The sequence below is a fragment of the Hipposideros armiger genome, unplaced genomic scaffold (assembly GCF_001890085.2).
Source record: "Hipposideros armiger isolate ML-2016 unplaced genomic scaffold, ASM189008v1 scaffold_6, whole genome shotgun sequence".
Lineage (NCBI taxonomy): Eukaryota > Metazoa > Chordata > Mammalia > Chiroptera > Hipposideridae > Hipposideros > Hipposideros armiger.
The window spans coordinates 1,433,525-1,451,148 of record NW_017731356.1 but is presented as its reverse complement, the minus strand read 5'-3'; the positions used below and the strand labels follow the sequence as shown (position 1 = coordinate 1,451,148).

At 43.3% G+C, this 17,624-nt stretch overlaps 1 protein-coding gene across 2 annotated transcripts; it reads right to left on the bottom strand.

The window, feature by feature from the left end:
• Positions 1-2,090: 2,090 nt before the first annotated feature.
• On the bottom strand, positions 2,091-17,203 carry TIPRL (TOR signaling pathway regulator). Of its 2 annotated transcripts, none has more exons than XM_019647405.1 (7): positions 16,863-17,203; positions 14,025-14,204; positions 13,281-13,380; positions 11,757-11,888; positions 8,244-8,339; positions 5,168-5,230; positions 2,091-4,251 (listed from the first exon to the last, which is right to left on the bottom strand). In XM_019647405.1, exons 1-7 carry the CDS (start codon positions 16,964-16,966, stop codon positions 4,108-4,110), a joined length of 819 nt encoding a protein of 272 aa, XP_019502950.1. In that variant the 5' UTR covers positions 16,967-17,203; the 3' UTR covers positions 2,091-4,107. The 2 variants fall into 2 exon arrangements, with proteins under 2 accessions (XP_019502950.1, XP_019502960.1); XM_019647415.1 differs by lacking the exon at positions 16,863-17,203 and adding an exon at positions 15,773-16,225.
• Between the last annotated feature and the right edge of the window lie 421 nt (positions 17,204-17,624).

Genomic DNA, 17,624 nt, shown 5'->3' with positions numbered 1-17,624 from the left:
CATCACGTCTGCTAAACGTCAATTCCGCGTCCGGCCCGCGTCCCCCGCCCCCCGCCGCCCTCCCCCGCCTCGTTGGCTCCAGAAACGCTGAGTGGCGTCACGTGCTGGAACCCCGGCCCGGCCTGGCCCCTCCACAGGCTCCCGAGTCGGAGTGGGTGCAGGCGTGTGCCTAATCCGCCTTCTGATTGCTGCCACGGTGGAGACGATTTGTTGAAAATCGCCCGAATCCAACCGGAGCGAGTTCAATCTATAACAAGCGTTGTGGCAACATGAAAAAGAAGAATCCTCATTTCAACTGGCAATGCATCGGGAGGTGTGCTCCGGGCAAACACCCGAGGCCGGGGCGGATCCCGGGGGAGGGAGCGCGGGAGGAGTATTAGATGGTTGGTTGGTTTCACGGACCTCAAACTGGACCCCAGCGCTGCTGAGCCTGTGTTGGAGAATGTTAGAATTTGCACCCGAGTCCGTTTCACTGGTTCTACCATTATGCGAGTAGTTATGTTTGGGGAACGTAATACATGAATATCTTAATCTGTTATTCACTCGAAAAACACTTCTTGAGTGCTGTGTGCTGGTGAATAAACACGCCGTTTCGGCGCTCAGAGTGGACCCCAGAGAGGGTCTATCTCTGCACCCTTGCCGCTTCTCCAGTGCTCACTGGTGTCCTTGGTACCTGTGCTACGCCAGTGGTGGGCGCGCGCGGGTCTTCTCAGTTGACCCTGGATAGTCTCAGCTCAGGCAGGCTCCGGGCGCTCAGGCTTTAGCGGTGTGGATTTCTCAGCGTTCCTGCCCCGGTGTCCAGTGCCGTAGCCAACCTGTCTTAAATCTACCGTTGGTCTTGTGTGTTTCACACCCGCTCTCCCCCCACCCCACCCCCAACCCGTTGACAGCACACCTGTTTTGTTATCCCTGTGGGACCCTGGGCCCACGTTTCTGTCCCTCCTCCAACGTCAGAGGGTTTTGCGTCAACTTCTCTAGCAGTAATGGTACTTAGTCCTGAAGGCACAGCATTTCCTACTCCTCCCCCACAGGCAGAAGGGTTTTGCCTTTCCTCCTCCCCCAGAAATAAAGGATTTTAGCCTGGGCCCTGGGGGTGATATGATGCTGCTCCTCCCCCCAGCAGCCTGAGACTTTGCATCTTGCTCAGAATAGGGTCTGGGGAAATCGGGCAGCGTTTCATACCGGACCTTCACACCTCCTGCCCGGCTTCCGTGTTTTTTTATGGGCCCCTCGTGTAAATCCTCGAGGACTTGTGAGTGTATATGAAGTCCCCTTGAGACGCTCAGCCATTCCAAACTGATGTGTTAGCCCACACGTTAAGAAATCTGCTAAAATTGTAGCTGATTTTTTTCGCACGTGCTTGTATAGTGGCCACCTTTCTCTCACGTTCTGAGATCAAGCAATTTGTAAGTCCCCGCTCCCTTCGCAGGAGGGCTCATCACTCTGGGACTCGGCTTACTTTGTGTGGCAACCTCAGCTCTCTGATACACTCAGAAAAGCTGTAATTCTGTAGACTGCCCAGCCTTTTCTCCTTATGAAGCTAGGAGTGGCATTCTCTTGAGGCTTTCTACCTTCTCTTCAGAAACAACCTCTACTAAAGTTCATTTTGTTATTCTCTTAAATCAGTGCTATTTCTATCATTGCACATAATAAGATTTGTAATTACTCTATCTCCTCCATCAGACTGTAACCCCATGAAGACATATACTGCATCTCTTCATTATTGTACTCCCTCCTAGTGCCATATAGGACACAGTACTCAAAACCAAATGGAATTATACATATAGCGAGTATTTGTATTTTCAAAAGCAGGAAACATTAACCCCAAATGGAAAACACAGGCTAGTTACAACATCCATAGAAGTACTGGGAGTCGGGGAGGGGGGGGGGCAGAAGGAGAAGGGGAAGAGCCACAAGCTAAACGAAGGGGATTATATTTGGAACTACCTGTTAGATTTTCATTTATAATCTGCATAGGGATTTTCGCCGCAAAGTTGACCAAGTTCAAAACGTAAGTCACAGATGAGAAAACTATACCAAACCATTCTTTAAGCTTCAAGAAAAAATGGAATAAATGAAACAGCAAAACATAGATCAGTAATTCCTTATTGTTTATTCTCCTCTTACAAAAAAACACTTGGGACAAATAAATATAAAATGGTATAGTCTTATTTAGCAATGGGCAAATACAGATTTTCAGTATTCTCCGCATGAATAAACTCATGAAATTTTCAGAAGTAATGTACATTCTTCTATGCACCCACCCACCCTCAATAAAAAAACGTCAATTCTTTCCATTCCCTACAATGCTTAACAATGGATTCTCAAAATAAGTCATCTAAGACTAAATCAAAGACTAAGACATCTCAATCAAGGTAAAATATATATAATATGATGTTCCCAGAAACTCCGACTAATGATTATTCTTATACGTTTCTCATTTCTTATAATTGTCTGAATAACGAGCTGTTCCGTTCAAATCTACATGGCAAATAAAACAGAAAGCTGAGTACAACATATACACTTGCCTGTCCTAAGAGAAAACATTAAATACAGGTGTATGTAATATACAGAAACATGCCACGTTTTGTGTGAAGTCAACGAAGTCCTGAATTCTTCTCCCTTGCAGGTGATACAGCAGAAGGCAGATGAATACCAAACCATTTGTGACCAAATTTAGCTAATAAAATCAGCTAAACAACAACACGCACAACAGCACACCAGAGTTTCAGTAATGAATGAATATCTAATTGTATTGTTTCAGTAAAATTTATCTTCAGGCTAATATCTGAAGAGCTTTGCTAATACTTTTTAATTAAATATTCTTAGTTAATGATTTATCCATCAAGTGGAAATATGTACAATAGTTATTTCAAACCAGAAATAAGGGGTGATATTTTTTCCCCTGCCCTTTAAAAAAATCATTTTAAAAAATCCATTTCAAGTAACTCTTTACTTGGTCCTTTGTAACCATTTTCCACTTTATGGAAGCCCACTTAGAAAGGCAGAAAAGAATATAAAATGTTTAAAGGGTCATCATCAAAATAACCAAATAGATCTGAAATCTATTTCTGTGTACGTTCTATACTGCCAAGGTCTTGTACTAATTAATTACACCCTACTGGATCCCCTAGAATGTTAAAAACATGAATCTTAAAATAGAAAAACTGGCTTTTATATTTAAAAATAAGCCCCCTCCTCCTCTACAGCTACCTCTCAAGTATTTTAAGCAGAAAATTAATCTGGTTGCTTTAGGAGTCAATGTAACGTGTGCTAAAAACAATCCATATTAACTCTTCAAACTTTTTAGGGCCAATACCAACTTCAATATTCGATGAATTTATCCACTCTGTGGTCACATGGAAGACAGAAGTAAAAAAGTGTCAGTACAAGTAGAACCACATAGAAAAAGCACCTAGAGATGGTGGAAAGACAGCTCTGACGTTCTAGTTGTCAGGGCCAAACCACGCTCACGTGTCTCCACAGACACAATAGTTGAAGTTCTCCAAAAAACTAGGCTAATTGGTTCTATGTCTGAAACTTCCTCTCAACTTCAAAAGCCAATTTAAATTTAGGGGGGAAACATATATATTTTTTTATTTTGTGGGTGAAGATCATTAAGTATGAGGTCAATTTCCTAGGAGGCCTCCAGTCATGCCTCCAGAAGTGTGAAGAAATATCACAAAGCCCAGGTGAAGAGCTGGTCCGTCAACGTGCACTGTCAGCAGCCCCATGAAGGTCACGGGCGATTCAGGAATCACACTGAACCTCCTCACGGGAGAAGAGTGTTTCATGATGGATGCAGGTTATGCCCACTGCTCATGAGACACACACATCCCTTCTGGTGACATCTCACTTTGTGACAATTTAGAAATCCGAATCTAACTGCAGGAAATATAAATCCTGAATATGAATTTCAAGATAGACAGTACAAACAGCTATTGAATGAATGGAACCTACCTGCGACAACCTTTTATTGGTTTTCCTTTAAGGCTACAGAAAATCTGCACATAGACAAGGCAATGAATTCTCATAATAAAAATACCCCCGTCCAAAAAGCCAAGGTCTCCAGTCAGATTCCACAATGAGGACATGGTACATCACATTCTATTCCACAGGTGTATTTTCTTGTGAGTCTGCAGGGTTCTGATCAATTTTTTCTGGAAATATTAGCTTCTCATAAACTGCCTCCTTTATCGGTAAATACTGTGATATCTCATTAGGTTCCGTGAAGAGGGAAGGTGAGACGTGCTAGGAAATACATATATCATATTAGCATACATTGTTATTGCATCGATACTTTTTAGAAATGCTTCGGTTCAAGCATTCATAAAGCATGCAAATTTTAAAATGAAGTGCAATATATGTAGATAAAGAGCATCATTAAGTATTGATGCTGATTCTCGTTACTGACTCTGCAGCTGTCACTGGATGATGTCCTCAAAGATCATGGGAATGTGGTGTTTACAACACTCCCAAAAAGGCCCTAAGAACTGACTGTATCTTAAGCCAGTCTCCTTTCCCTGTTGCTTTTGTTCCTAGAAAACAGCCGCCTTCAGTTAGAACTGAGTATGCAGTCTATAGTGGAATCTCAGTAACTAATCTAACCCATGGATACTGGGCCCAGGCAGAAGCACAAAGAGCAAAAAAAGAACATCAAGTTTGCAGGAAAGGATCACTTTTTAAGCAATTCATTACAGAATCCTAAATTCCAAGGAAGCCCTTTACAAGGCCCAGGGGAACAAAAAAGAAATTATGCCCAAACCAACAAGTCATGGTGCAGAAATGCCACATTTCAGGGGGAAGAGGAGACTGGGTGAAAGGAATCCTAAGGTGGCAGGTAGTAAGTGGAAAGCAAGTGTAGCTGGTGCCAGCAGCAGCTCCAGATGCGTGACTCAGGGGAACTCACACCTCTGGGTCTCAGCTGTTCCAGAATAAAATGTGCAAGTTAGACTGGATGATAGCTAAGGTACCTCTAACAATGCTAGCTGTTCCTGGACTTGAGGTAAGCTCAATAAAGTTATAGGGAGTAGGATTTATCCTATAGAGCCCTTCAGGTGAATTAATGGGTTTAGGGATGTAGATTCGGCTGGATAGGTGGGGCATGGGGAGATACCACATTTAAAATAAAATCCAACGTCCAAAAAGGGATCTTTAAATACTGTACCATTAAATTTGAAATTTTGCTCTCTCGTGATGTATATTCTCGTAACATGTAGGTCTTGTCAGCCTAAGTTTAAAAATAAAAAAAGTTGTAACAAATTTATTTATATTGATTTTATAATCCTTTCTATTAAACAAAACTGCTTACCTTTTAGGAAAGGTTGTGAAAGTAGCATGAAGCCTAATAATACTCTCTCATTCTCCAGTGAAATAATTGCTATTTAACTCTCACCATTAATTCTGAATTACTAATCCCAATCCCTATAAATCACATTAACATCAGATACCAATATGTAAACAGATTTAATAATTACCATGTAAGAGAAACACAAGCAAAGGTTTCACTTTCAAAGTAAATATGTACATAAGTGAGATATGCAAGAGATTCAAGTTTGTAACTACATCTTTTCCTTAAGCTATAAATATTATCAGCTTCCTATATAACTGTGGCTACTTTTATGTTCCAAAAAGAATTTTTAAAAATTATATTCTCTCCCATTTCCACAAATTCTTGCCAAATTGCTTATTTAAAATCACTTTTTTTGGTACTTCAATTTTCCCCATTTAAGATTTGTTTAACTTAGGTTTTAAAACAGCAATTTAGGGCCGGCCGTATGGTGCCGTTGGTTAAGAGTTGGTTTGGGAGCGCCGGCTCTGAGCAGCAGGACCCTGGTTCGGATCCCATATGAGGACCAGTGACGCTACGCCCTCTATAGCTAAGATGCTGAACAGCAGCTTGACCTGGAGCTGGGCTGCCGTGAGTCGCTGGCGACAGCATAGGCTGCAGCCCCTGCTGCAGTGGGCTGCCGTGAGCTACCATGAGTGGCTGGCAGCCAGTGTGAGCGGCCAGCAGCCAGCGTGAGCAGCCGTCCAGTGGCCAGTGACTGATTGCCTCACCCAGGAAGAGCAATATGATAATACCAACATGGGCCAGTGAAGCGACATCCTCCATAACCAGACTGAAGAACAAAAGGACAGCAACTTGTCTGTTCCCATTACCCCAATTCCCCAGCACTGTTCCCATCCCCCCAATTCCCCAATAAAAATCTTTAAAAAACAAACAAACAAACAAAACCTAGCAATTTATTATAATTTGTTTTTTGGGGAAATACTTTTCAATAAAAGAAAACCACAAGATTATACTCCCTAAGGAGTATAATTGTCTTTGTTTTATTTTAATTTTTTATATCAATAAAGACAGATTATTAAAAAAAATCAAATAACAAAGTATATACAGTATAAATCATCAGTAAAAACAGCTCCTATAGATAACACTACCCTTAACATTTAGAAATCTCTACATGAAATCTTACATAATCTTATGCCTATCTTTCCAAATCAGTTAAATATAACTCTCTGCCATTAATTCTAATTTTCTACTGTATGTTTTTCTACTATATAGATATAAACAATTTACTCAGTGCCCTTTCAGTGGGCAGTGCGTTTCTTCCTTCCGCCATTTTGGATTATAAACAACATTGCCGTGGACATCCATATACATACGAGTGTGATCGAAAAATACGGTGGATGTTTAAACAAAAAAAATTATGACAGTACAAGACACATTGCCATTAATCCCCCTCACAATACTCCCCCTCGCTTCAAACACACTTATCCCATCGTCCTAATCACGTTCTGAAGCAGTTCTGGAAGTTCTCTTTCGTGAGGGTCTTCACTTCATCCTCCCTCATGACAACGCTCCATGTCACACATCACTTCTAGTGCACGGCAATTTCTGTCAAATAAACACATTACGGTGTGTCCTCATCCACCTTATTCACTGGCTCTGGGACCGTGCGATGTCTTGCTCTTCCCCAAAGTCAAAATGACCATGGAAGGTAAACGTTTTGAATCGATTCAGGACATCGAAGCAGCCACGACAGCACAGCTAGCCACTCACAAAAGAGGACTTCCAGAACTGCTTCAGAAAGAGGCAAGAACAATGGGATATGTGTGTTCGAAGCGAGGGGAGTATTTTGAGGGGGATTAATGGCAATGTGTCTTTTATTGTAATAAATTTTTTTAATTTAAACTTTCACCATATTTTTCAGTCATACCTCGTACAACTCTCAGCAACTGTCTGATGAATATTTGTGGATTATTGTGTATTAGAATCTTTTAAGGAGAATTCCTTAAAAACTCAATGGTGTTGAGTTAAAAACATAAGCATTTTTAATACTTAAATTTCACCCTTTTTGAGGAAAAAAAAAATGCAGCCTATTTTTGTACCACTTTTAAAAAGAAAAAGGTGCATCATAGCCACTGTGTTATTTCAAGAAAAGAAAACAACATCCCTGAGTGCAGGGCCTGGGAAAACACCAATCCAGTCCCATCCTACTGGGCTCAAATCCCAGGTCTGCCACCTATTAACTGTACAGTGCAGGCAAGTGAGGGTCTTTCTTTACCTCCGCTATAAGACAGAGATCATAACAACGTTCACTGATTTCCGAGGCTGTTAGAGAGCTAACCATTGCTACGCCTACCCTAAATGATGCTGGGGTCTCTCCTCTAAGTCTTCCTTCTGCATGATCACCAATGTGCAGGGAGACATTGGCTGTGATGAAGCAGCTAGAAGAATTTTCTATTTAAGCTTCCTCCTGTTTTTAACACTTTATTTTTTATATACTTTGTTAACTGTTCCTTCAGATGGAGCACGGAGCTTTCAGACTTTAGAACAACTACCTAAATAATTATGGGATACAAATTTCAGGAGGCCATGTTATTGCTATTTCTAATGTCAGGACCTCATATAAATAATGCATACTATAAACAAAGGTCTGAGAGTTAAGGGACGGTTTTCTTAGACACAGATTAAGGACCTACAAGCCTTTTTAAAAAGCATCAGACTCCCCAAGTAGGGAGTGACCTGTAGAAAACATCTGCAGCTACCAGAACTTTTGGAAAGGAAGATGTAATGTTTCAGTAACCTCAGTCAACAGTGAATGTGAAACATCCAATCTTAAAGGTTAGAAAGATTGCCATATAATATAAAGCATTATTTAATTTCAAATTCTCAGACAATGAAACAACACGAACAGGCCCAGTATCAATCAGTATATTCACTAAACAAGAATAAATACCTCATGGTAAAGTCTCGTGTCATTCATTCTGATAAGCACTCCATCAATCCTCAAGAAAAACCGCAGCAGCAGGAAAAAGCTAGAAGGCATTACTCTCTTAAAAAAAAAAAAAAGTACATGAATACTTTAATGAAAAGTAAGCATTCTGTTACTTTGCTAAGAGAAACAAAACTTTTTAAAGCATTGGAGGAGAGCTGAATTAGCAGTATATAGGAATCTCTGAAGTAGAGGTTCTTTTTCCTAGCTCCCACTAAGACTCCAAACCTTGTTTATATTATATCATTTAACATGCTGGTTTCAGTTTCCTACAATAGAAATATATTTTTTCTAAGTCAAAATATACTGAAGTTAAAAAGACTTAACAGATACCCAAATAATGTGAAAATTATATTCACTTAAAAAATGGCGTTATTCTCCACAGTACTCTACTCCACTACAAATGAGCAGGTCCTGGCGACGTCCATCTGTGTGCTTACTTGCTTAAAGCCCATCCCCTCCACTTGATGTAGGCTCCACGAAGCGGGAATATCTGCTGTGTCCCCACTACCTAGAGAAGCAGCTAGCACACAGCAGGTGCTCATGAGCTGTGGGCTGAATGAAACGGAGGCTCGCTCTCGGCTAGAGAAAGGGCTTGGGGTCACGCTGCACTGGAATGGAGTCAGCAGCAACAGACCCAAAAGCGAGACTCAAGGAAAGAAAAGCTGGAGGAAGAACTGACTCATGACAACTTGATATGTCACAATAAGTTGATTTGGAAACACATCGTGACCTGACAAAGTGCTACTTAAAACTTATGGGAAAGACTGATTTACACTATTTCTTCAGATTTCAAAATTAATTATTAACAGTTGCATGTCACAACACAGGAAGTAGAAGTGCCATCTCAGCACAGCACAGTGGGGAGACTAGGGTTTAGGAGGACCCAGTCGTCCCAATTCTACCACAATTCACAACTCACAACTGCGTATTATAAGGCAGTAGTTCTCTTTCCGGGGCATCTGGACATTTGTGATGATGAGCAACCAACAGTCACATTAAGGGCCAGAACGTCAGATGCTCTGGGAGGCACAGGGCAGTCCCATAAAACAAAGTCCAATCCTACATCCCACGAAACCCGCATGTGGCTCCTCTGGCGTCCCCGTAGGTGAGAAAAACGACTTATCATTGTCTGACCTTACAAACTAATTCCATTTTACATATAAATTCAAAATTCACTCAATCACCCAGAAAGACAATTGCCTTGTAAATCAAGAAAAGATGATGTTTTGTTTGATTTGGAATTTTACGAAGAGTTGTTCACCACTTTGAAAGGGTACATATCACCAATGGTGGTTCCAGGCTGTGTTATTTGAGCATCTCTGTCAGCCTACACTTGTAACTGTCACATCCACAGTCATTCAATATGCACACTTACGTCCCTGATACTTCATTATGTCTGTTAGTGTAGTCATATTATGCATTTACACGTTGAAACACATATCACTTAATTCTAAATCAATCTGCTTTTAGTTCATAAATGAGGCATTATGTTGATTTATGGGAAAGCAGGAAGAGGGATGTCTGCACCTAAAGCCCAGATCAGGGACCCCCCTCTAAAGAGCCCTTCCCGACCTGTTCCCTCCACGCCCACACCTGCCTGGCCATCTTTCCAGCCCACAAGCACAGCAAGTGTACTGCTCGCAAGTACCATCAGGTAAGAACTATGCTATGTCCTACAGTGTTAAAGACAACTCAGCATCTAACCTGATAACTGTGAGAAACTCAGGGTTGGGACTCACTGGACTAGAGGCGGACTTGGCAACATTCTGTTCCCCTTTCCTCCTATCACCATAGAAGAAGCACTGCACTCTCCTGTCTAAAGCTAAGCCTACCATGATCTAGGGCAGCGGTTCTCAACCTTTCACAGGGGTCACCTAAGACCATCGGAAAACACATATTTTCGTTGGTCTTAGGAACCGAGACACCGCTCCTCTATCCGTCTCCAGGCCCACATGCAGATACGCCCACATACGAGTACCCGGCGACCCCTGTGAAAGGGTTGTTCGACCCCCAAAGGGGTCACAACCCACAGGTTGAGAACCGCTGATCTAGGTCCTAGAGGACAAGGGTAGAGAGGTGAACTGATTCGCTGTGTGCAAAGAAAGGACATTTCACAATGGCGGTGACATTACTCTTTACTCGGGCACTCACATAATGATACACTATGTTCGTAACCTCTCCACCACTTCCATCCACAAAAACACGTGTGCTCCCCACATACCCTCCCACCTGTGTGCATCATAGATGCACCCACCCACTGGGATACTAATGCACACCCAAACATACACACGCATAATGAACGTTCAACTTCATAGTTTTGTAGGTGGGTAGACAAGTGGCAAGGGACAGGGACCGGGCTGGGTGAGTCAGAGTGAACACATCTAAACGACAAAAGATAAACTGGGGAAGTGTAGGTGAACAGGGAGTACGGTGCTAGATTAGATCATGTACTGATCTAATGATCTAATACTAGAATAATGATATATACTGGTTCAGAGAAAACTTTGTCCCTAATTAGTTTCACAACCTTCGACCAACTAGCCTTCTGGGGCCTCGTCTACAAAATACGGAGGTTGAAGTAAAGGATTCCCTAAAACTTAATCACAATTCCAAACATCTCTGATTCTACAGAAAAATGTTACCTTAAATTTATTGCTGGTTTTGATTTGTTTTCACTCCTTATTGTTTAAAACACAACACCGCAATGATTACGCTTCAAGAATAGTAATGCCAGACCCCATCTTTGACTGACCTCATGGTAAGTGCTACAGTGGAGCAGTTAAGAACCAAGTCCTTGTAGGAGGACGGAGAAGGGATATCTGGCTCTGCTGTGGAAGGCCTCACGGAGGAGGTGACATTTTAGCAGGGTCTTAAAAAATATGATATTTAATAAAAAGCTTCAGTTCAACTTTTTCTAAAAGTGTTAGAAACCCAATTACAATATAATAGTAAACAAATATGAATAACTGCTAGTGGCCTGTTTATCATTCTTTTTAGGCAAGTTTCACCAGTAGCACTGTCAAAGGAAGTAGTTTGTCCTCCCAGGAAATGAACACTTGCCAATTCTGTTTCCACTTCTGTGCTGGAAACTGAAGTGTAATTCAATGGTACACTGAAATCCTGACACATGGGTCACTTCTTTAACTGATACCCACCTTGCTATCTGCAGAGCCTTTCAACATCATTTTTAATTCAAAATGTGAAAATTAAGTCAGAGTTTTCATTCAAATAAATAATAAGCAAACAAACTGCAAAGTGGCCATGCAGGTCGTTAATAAATGCTGCTAAACTAAAGTCTTGACAATATACTAAGATTTTGTGAATTTTATAATGGATACTAGTAAGATGTACTCTAGACCCAAGAGAAACTGTACATGAGATCATGTTAAGATGGTATGGTCCAAAGTGAGTCTTATATTTCTGACCAATGGTAGGAATGGAAGAAAGAAATTTTAAACAAAAATCAATACTCACAATCTTCACGCTCAGGCTCGAAACTCCATGATCGTGAAGCTCATCTTCAAACAGAAGCACTTCTTCAAAAAACTTAATCTGTTCTCTGGCTTTCAATTTCTCTGTATCTATATGGTCTGTTGTAGGCACAACCTGAAAGAAAGAATGTAAGGCGCACATAAAATGTTTTAAGGAGCTAGGGACGTAGGAAAGCGGCTGATGCTACTTCATAGCTGCCAGGAGGCTTCTCCTAAGTCAGCCCACGAAGTCAGTCATCATCATTATCGCATCGGGTTAAAGGAAGTTCCCATCTTCTCCCTCCTGGCAACAAAATGTCAAATGGCCTAGCAACCCGCAGTTGTCAATCAGGAGTGAGGAGAGGAGACCATCTCTCTGTGAAGTGTCATAAGGCATTTGTAGGCTCTCCCTCCCCCATCAGACTGTAAAGGAGGGAGTTCTGTCTGTTCTCTGCTGCTTCCACAGCTCCCAAGATGAGCGGTAGTAAGAGCTCAGGAAGGGAGGAAGGTGGGGCGGGGAGGTGAAGCGGGAGGGAGAAAGGAAGGAAGACATGTTCTCTCAAAAGCTGTTTTTGTCTTGGAAGCAGCACAGAAAAATAGTTAAAAGCTCGGAATGTAGGAGTGGCAGAAACTGAAGGTAAGGCTAAGTTTCCACTGTGAATGTCTACTTTCCCAAGGTTCTAAAAATCTCTGCACAGACTCCACGGAGCCCACGCACAACTGAGCCTCCTGAACAGCTCTGCCTAAGCACCAACATATGAGAAGGCCTCCAGGAACTACTAATGCAAGTAGTTACACTGAAATAATTCCATTCTCTATACTAGAATATGACCGTTAGAGACTGCAACCTAAGCTGGATTTCCTTCATTTCAATCACACTGTAAGATTTCAAAATACAGCTAAGCTCCCAATACGACACCTACGGATTCCACCTTCCTACTGTCATTTACGATGAGGTACCCTCGTCAGCAGGCCTTGCCGATACAACCTCACAGTAACACAGCTTTGGGATTTACTGAGAGCCTTCCCACAGATTATCTCATATCAAAATTCTGCTATGGGGCAGATATTTCTGTTTACCCAATTTACTAATAAAACAAGACTCAGAAAAGTAATTTGCAGGTTCACACGCAGCACAGGCAGGACAAGAACTTAACTTGTCTGACCAAAAGTCCTCCCTGCCCACATATCTGATCTGTAAATAGAAGCTGCCAGCTAGCAGGTTCTGTCTAAATCACCTAATAAATTACATCCAGGACAGATACACATTTTAACACTTCTTGATAGTGACAAATACATTAAGGCAGTTTGCATTGCTATTAATCATACTTTTAAGGATAAAAATGGTTGCACTATGGCCTTGTATTTTCTGCTGATAATCAATAAGCAAAGTCCATTCTTATTAAGGTTCTGAAGAGGCTTCAGTAAGTAGGATGAAAGTAGTAGCAAAAAATTAGCCATGACTAGAAAGTTCTAATGCTAAGACTAAGACAATTAACGACTCATCAAAGCAAAAAATAAGGTTTACCTTTAACTTGAGTGATTCTCCGAGTAACGTGCCCTTATAATCCGTTGTATAGGTCCAATCGTACGGCTTAATAACCTCCTTGGAGTGTTCACCCTCCGTCCTCAAATACCAAAATGAAAAGGGTCAGATTCAGTCTGTATTCATACATGACACCAAATTACATTCTACCAATAATGCAAAATGTCCTACTAAACGCATACACTTGTTAGAATTCACCAACAGCAGGCCTCTCTCTTTTTTCTGCACTGATCTTATGCAACTTGTTGTGTGCTGATGACAATTAATGTGCACCCCGCCCGAGGGTTTCAAGGCTCAGACCTCTTTGCAAACTCCAAGTGACCTGGTACATACCAGGCACAAATGAAATAACTGCTGGTTTGATGATCAAAGAAAATACATTTTTCTTAATTTCTAAGCTCCACAAATTTTCAGTGCAAATCATAAACACTTTTCTTCAAAAACAGGCACATAGTATACTGCCTCATCACTAAAAAAACACTGAAAGCTCAAAAAGTAAACCTACATAAGCTCAGCTCCATTGTAATTCAATTTAACTCAACAAGTATTCAAGAGGTGGGGTGACTAATCTCCACTGAATGGATGAAAAAAATTAATTCTAGGATGATCCAACTATCAAGCTTAGGAATCCTACTGGCCCTTCATTCTAATAAAATACGACTATGATAACTGACTATTTCTTTCAAATCTTGGCTCTGTTTTACCCGTAACTGCCCAGATTCTCACCTGCCTTCCCGCCACTCTTCAGCGCAGGCTACTTTCAGCATTCCTTGGTAGTTGTTCACACATCTTAACGCATCTGTAGCATTGAACTCAATCCCAAAGCCAGAACCATGCTGGATTCTTAAAACATTGTCTCCAAACATCATTTCGGGAAGAGATGGCATATGCAATTCATTGGCTAACCTATGCATAACCCAAATCAGGTAGGATTACTTTATGTCACTGTTAGCACTTTTGTTTCCTTTTGATCCCAACAGACTACTTCCTACATTACTAAATGTTAAATAATACATGGTTTAATAAACATGATATATTTGTAAAGTCTAAAAATGCTTTCATCTTCCATTCTCTCCATTGTATCATTATGGTAGTGTACCAGGTAGTGGGCTGAATAAGACAGATAATAAACAAATGTAGAAATAACCAGGCAACCTGAAAGCATACCTAACACAGAGGGTCCATGGATGTGAATTTTCCAGTTACCTATGTAGCAATTTTTTTATTTTATTCATTTTGGAAAGCTTTCAAAATCTATTATAGACTTTTCTATGATCTTTTTTCTTTTTAAAAAGATTTTTTATTAAAATATAGCTAACATACAATACTATATTCGTTTCAGGTGTACGCGACTTTTCTGTGTTCTTAAACAGAAAATATAAAATATTATTTTACCTTTTTTTGATGATTAGAGATCACCCCATTTAACAATCTTGTAAGATAATGTGTTCAAGTTCAATGGGTATGTACCCCTCTGGTAGTTCTATGAAATATTCTATTGGGTTGTCGGAAAAGTCATGACGTATTTTTTCTGTTTTTCGTTGCAAAAATGCATCATGACTTTTCCGACAACCCAATAGGTATGTATGTAAAAAGATTACTGTCACTAATTTACACTGTTTCAAAAGTTCTAAATTCCGAGTTCTCTTAACACCATTTCTTAAAGTCAAGCTTCATGCTTAACAAACAGGTATGACCATTTATAAGGCAGAAGAGACAGGAAGCCTCTATGGGATTAAGATGCCTTAATTTATTAAAGGAAGCTTCCTTAACCCAGTAATTCCCATAATCCACTTATTTAGAGATTTTTTACACCCTAGGGCAATGCATCACAGAAAAATTTAGGATGGGTGAGGAGGGTAAGCCTTTCTTTTGTTATAAGAAGGACTAAGTATACTCAGGCGGATCTATTTTAGAAATAACAAAGAGACTAAAGATGTGGAATTTGATTCCCTTTAAAAGTCTCCATGCATCCAGCACCTCTTAGCGAGTCTGTAAGTAAATTATAGGGTAAAAACAATTAGAAGCTGACTGCTTTATGCACAGCACAACTATACATACATGGTGCAATATGTAACAGAAAGCTTTATGGAGAGGAAAGCTCCAAGTAACTCAGTCTGTGGTGGGATGAAGGGAACTTTTTTTCCTTTCTTCTCCGTATTTTTTTTTTTAAACTGGGCAGCTGAACAGCCTTTCATGACTCTCCTCTCTTCCCTGGCCACTCCCCTCTGCCTAAATCTGAAAATGCTGGTGCTCTCTGGGGTTCCATCTCATGACCTTTTATTTTCTTCTGATGGTTTCTAGATGATCTTCATTCACTCCCAAGGCTCCAGGTATCCATTCTAAGGACGATTCCCAAACCTAAACCCACGGGCACGTCGTTTTTCAGCTCCGAGATGAATGCATCCAGATGCCTGCTACACCGGCACTTTACGAGCCCACACACACAGCTCATCACATTTCAACAAACTGACCTCGCTCCCATGCAACACCGGTCCCCCGTGCTGCTGTTTCTCACTGTGTTCAGTGGCGGTGCTTTCCGTGCACCAGCCCGAGCCGGAGATCGCGCCATCCCTACAGATTCCTCCGTTTCCCTTCCTCTTCTATGACATGGCCAACAAATCCAGGGACTGAGTCTTCCGAGACCTCTCCTGTCCTCCCGCCCCTTCTAACTAACTGGTCCCTTAACCCGGTCCTGCGGCCCTCCAATCACCCCCAGAGGAATCTTTCAGGGGGTACGTCTGTCTGATGATGTGGCTCCTTGGTATAAAATGACACCCGGGGGGCAGTCAGACAAAATCCAGAACTCTTTCCCCAGCCTGGCATACAAGTCCTCTCAGCGACACCGCCACTCCCCTGGGGCCTGCCCGCCTCTCACTTCCCATCGCTCCCCCCTAGAGCCTCGCGCCGCAGCCACACTGGAACAGCGCTCACAAATCGCGGCTCTCACCCTCCCTGACCTCCCGACTTTTCACGAGCCCTCTGACACCCCCGCCCCCCGCTCTCCCGGCCCCCCAAAATTTTTCGAGATTCAGTTCAGGCAGCCCCACTCCCTGGATGCCTTGTCCCCCTGAACGAGCTCACAGAACCCCGCGCATCCACCGCTAGGAAACAGCTATTCGCCCCGCGTTGGGACCGGACCGTCCGTCCCTCCCATGAAGCTGCGAATTCCCTGAGGCAGAGGATGTCTTTCGCTTTCCGTATCTCCAGCGCCTGGCACATCATCCCCATTCTGAACCCCAAGAACACAGGTCAGAGCCGCCCGGGAAGAAACGGGGGAAAGGTGGCGCAGGCTGCGGCAGGCAGGGACCTACGGCGCCACCGGAACAGTCCTGCACGACTCAAACCCAGCTCGAGTGACAGTTTCACGCAGGCAGAGCCTGGAGGACCCGAACCGAAGGACAGGAGGGGCGAGAGGAGCACCGACCGAGGCTGTCATTCAAAGGTCCCGTCCGGAGGGACCGAGCCTGCGCCCCAGGGGCGGGCGGGGGCGGCGCCGAGCGGCCCTGCCTCCCGCCCAGGCCCAGCTCCCGACCCGCGCCCGACCCGGCCCCGGAGCCTCACTTCTCCACGTCCGCCGACTTCATGATGTGGGTCTTGGCCGCCGTCACCTTCCAAGGCCCGAAGGAGAAGTCCTGGTGGCTGCTCTGGAAGCCGTGGATCATCATGGCTGAGGCGGGGCCCGCGTGGGCCGTGCGGAACAGGCTGGAGCGGCGGCGGCGGCGGCGGCGGACACCCGCTCCCCAGCCTCGCTGCGGCCCAGCCCCCCCGGCTTCCGAGCCGTTACCATGCCCGGCCCCGCCCAGCCCCTGTCGCCAACCCGGACGCCCGCCCTCCTTTCCGCCTTCTTCTCCGCCCCTTCGCCTTTTGCTTCCGGGACCAGGAACCAATGTTGCGTGACCCACGTCTTACGTCACGACGCCCCGGAAACAGGAGGAACGAGCGGGGGCGGGGCTTCCGTCGCAAGGGGTGTGGTCAGGGAAGCACCGCCCCCCCCGGACTCATTGGAAGACGTCGTCTCGGGAGATTGTACCGTACAGGTGATATGTTATAGGATTTGGTCAATGGTAGGGGTTCTGCATGGCCCCACTGGGTCAAGGCAGGGATTGGGCTGGATTGCAGAGATAGCTGGCGGGAGGAAGCCCAGAGAGACAGGTGCACCCCTCAGGAGAAATCCACGAAAAGAGGGAAGGAGCAATTCTGGCTGAAGACGCAGCCACAGATCTGAAGACCTGGAGCAGGACAGGACTCTACTTCTACAGCAGTAAGAGAGGAAGGCAGAGCCCCATCCACAGAAAATGACTGTGGCGGGCAGGGAATGGTGTC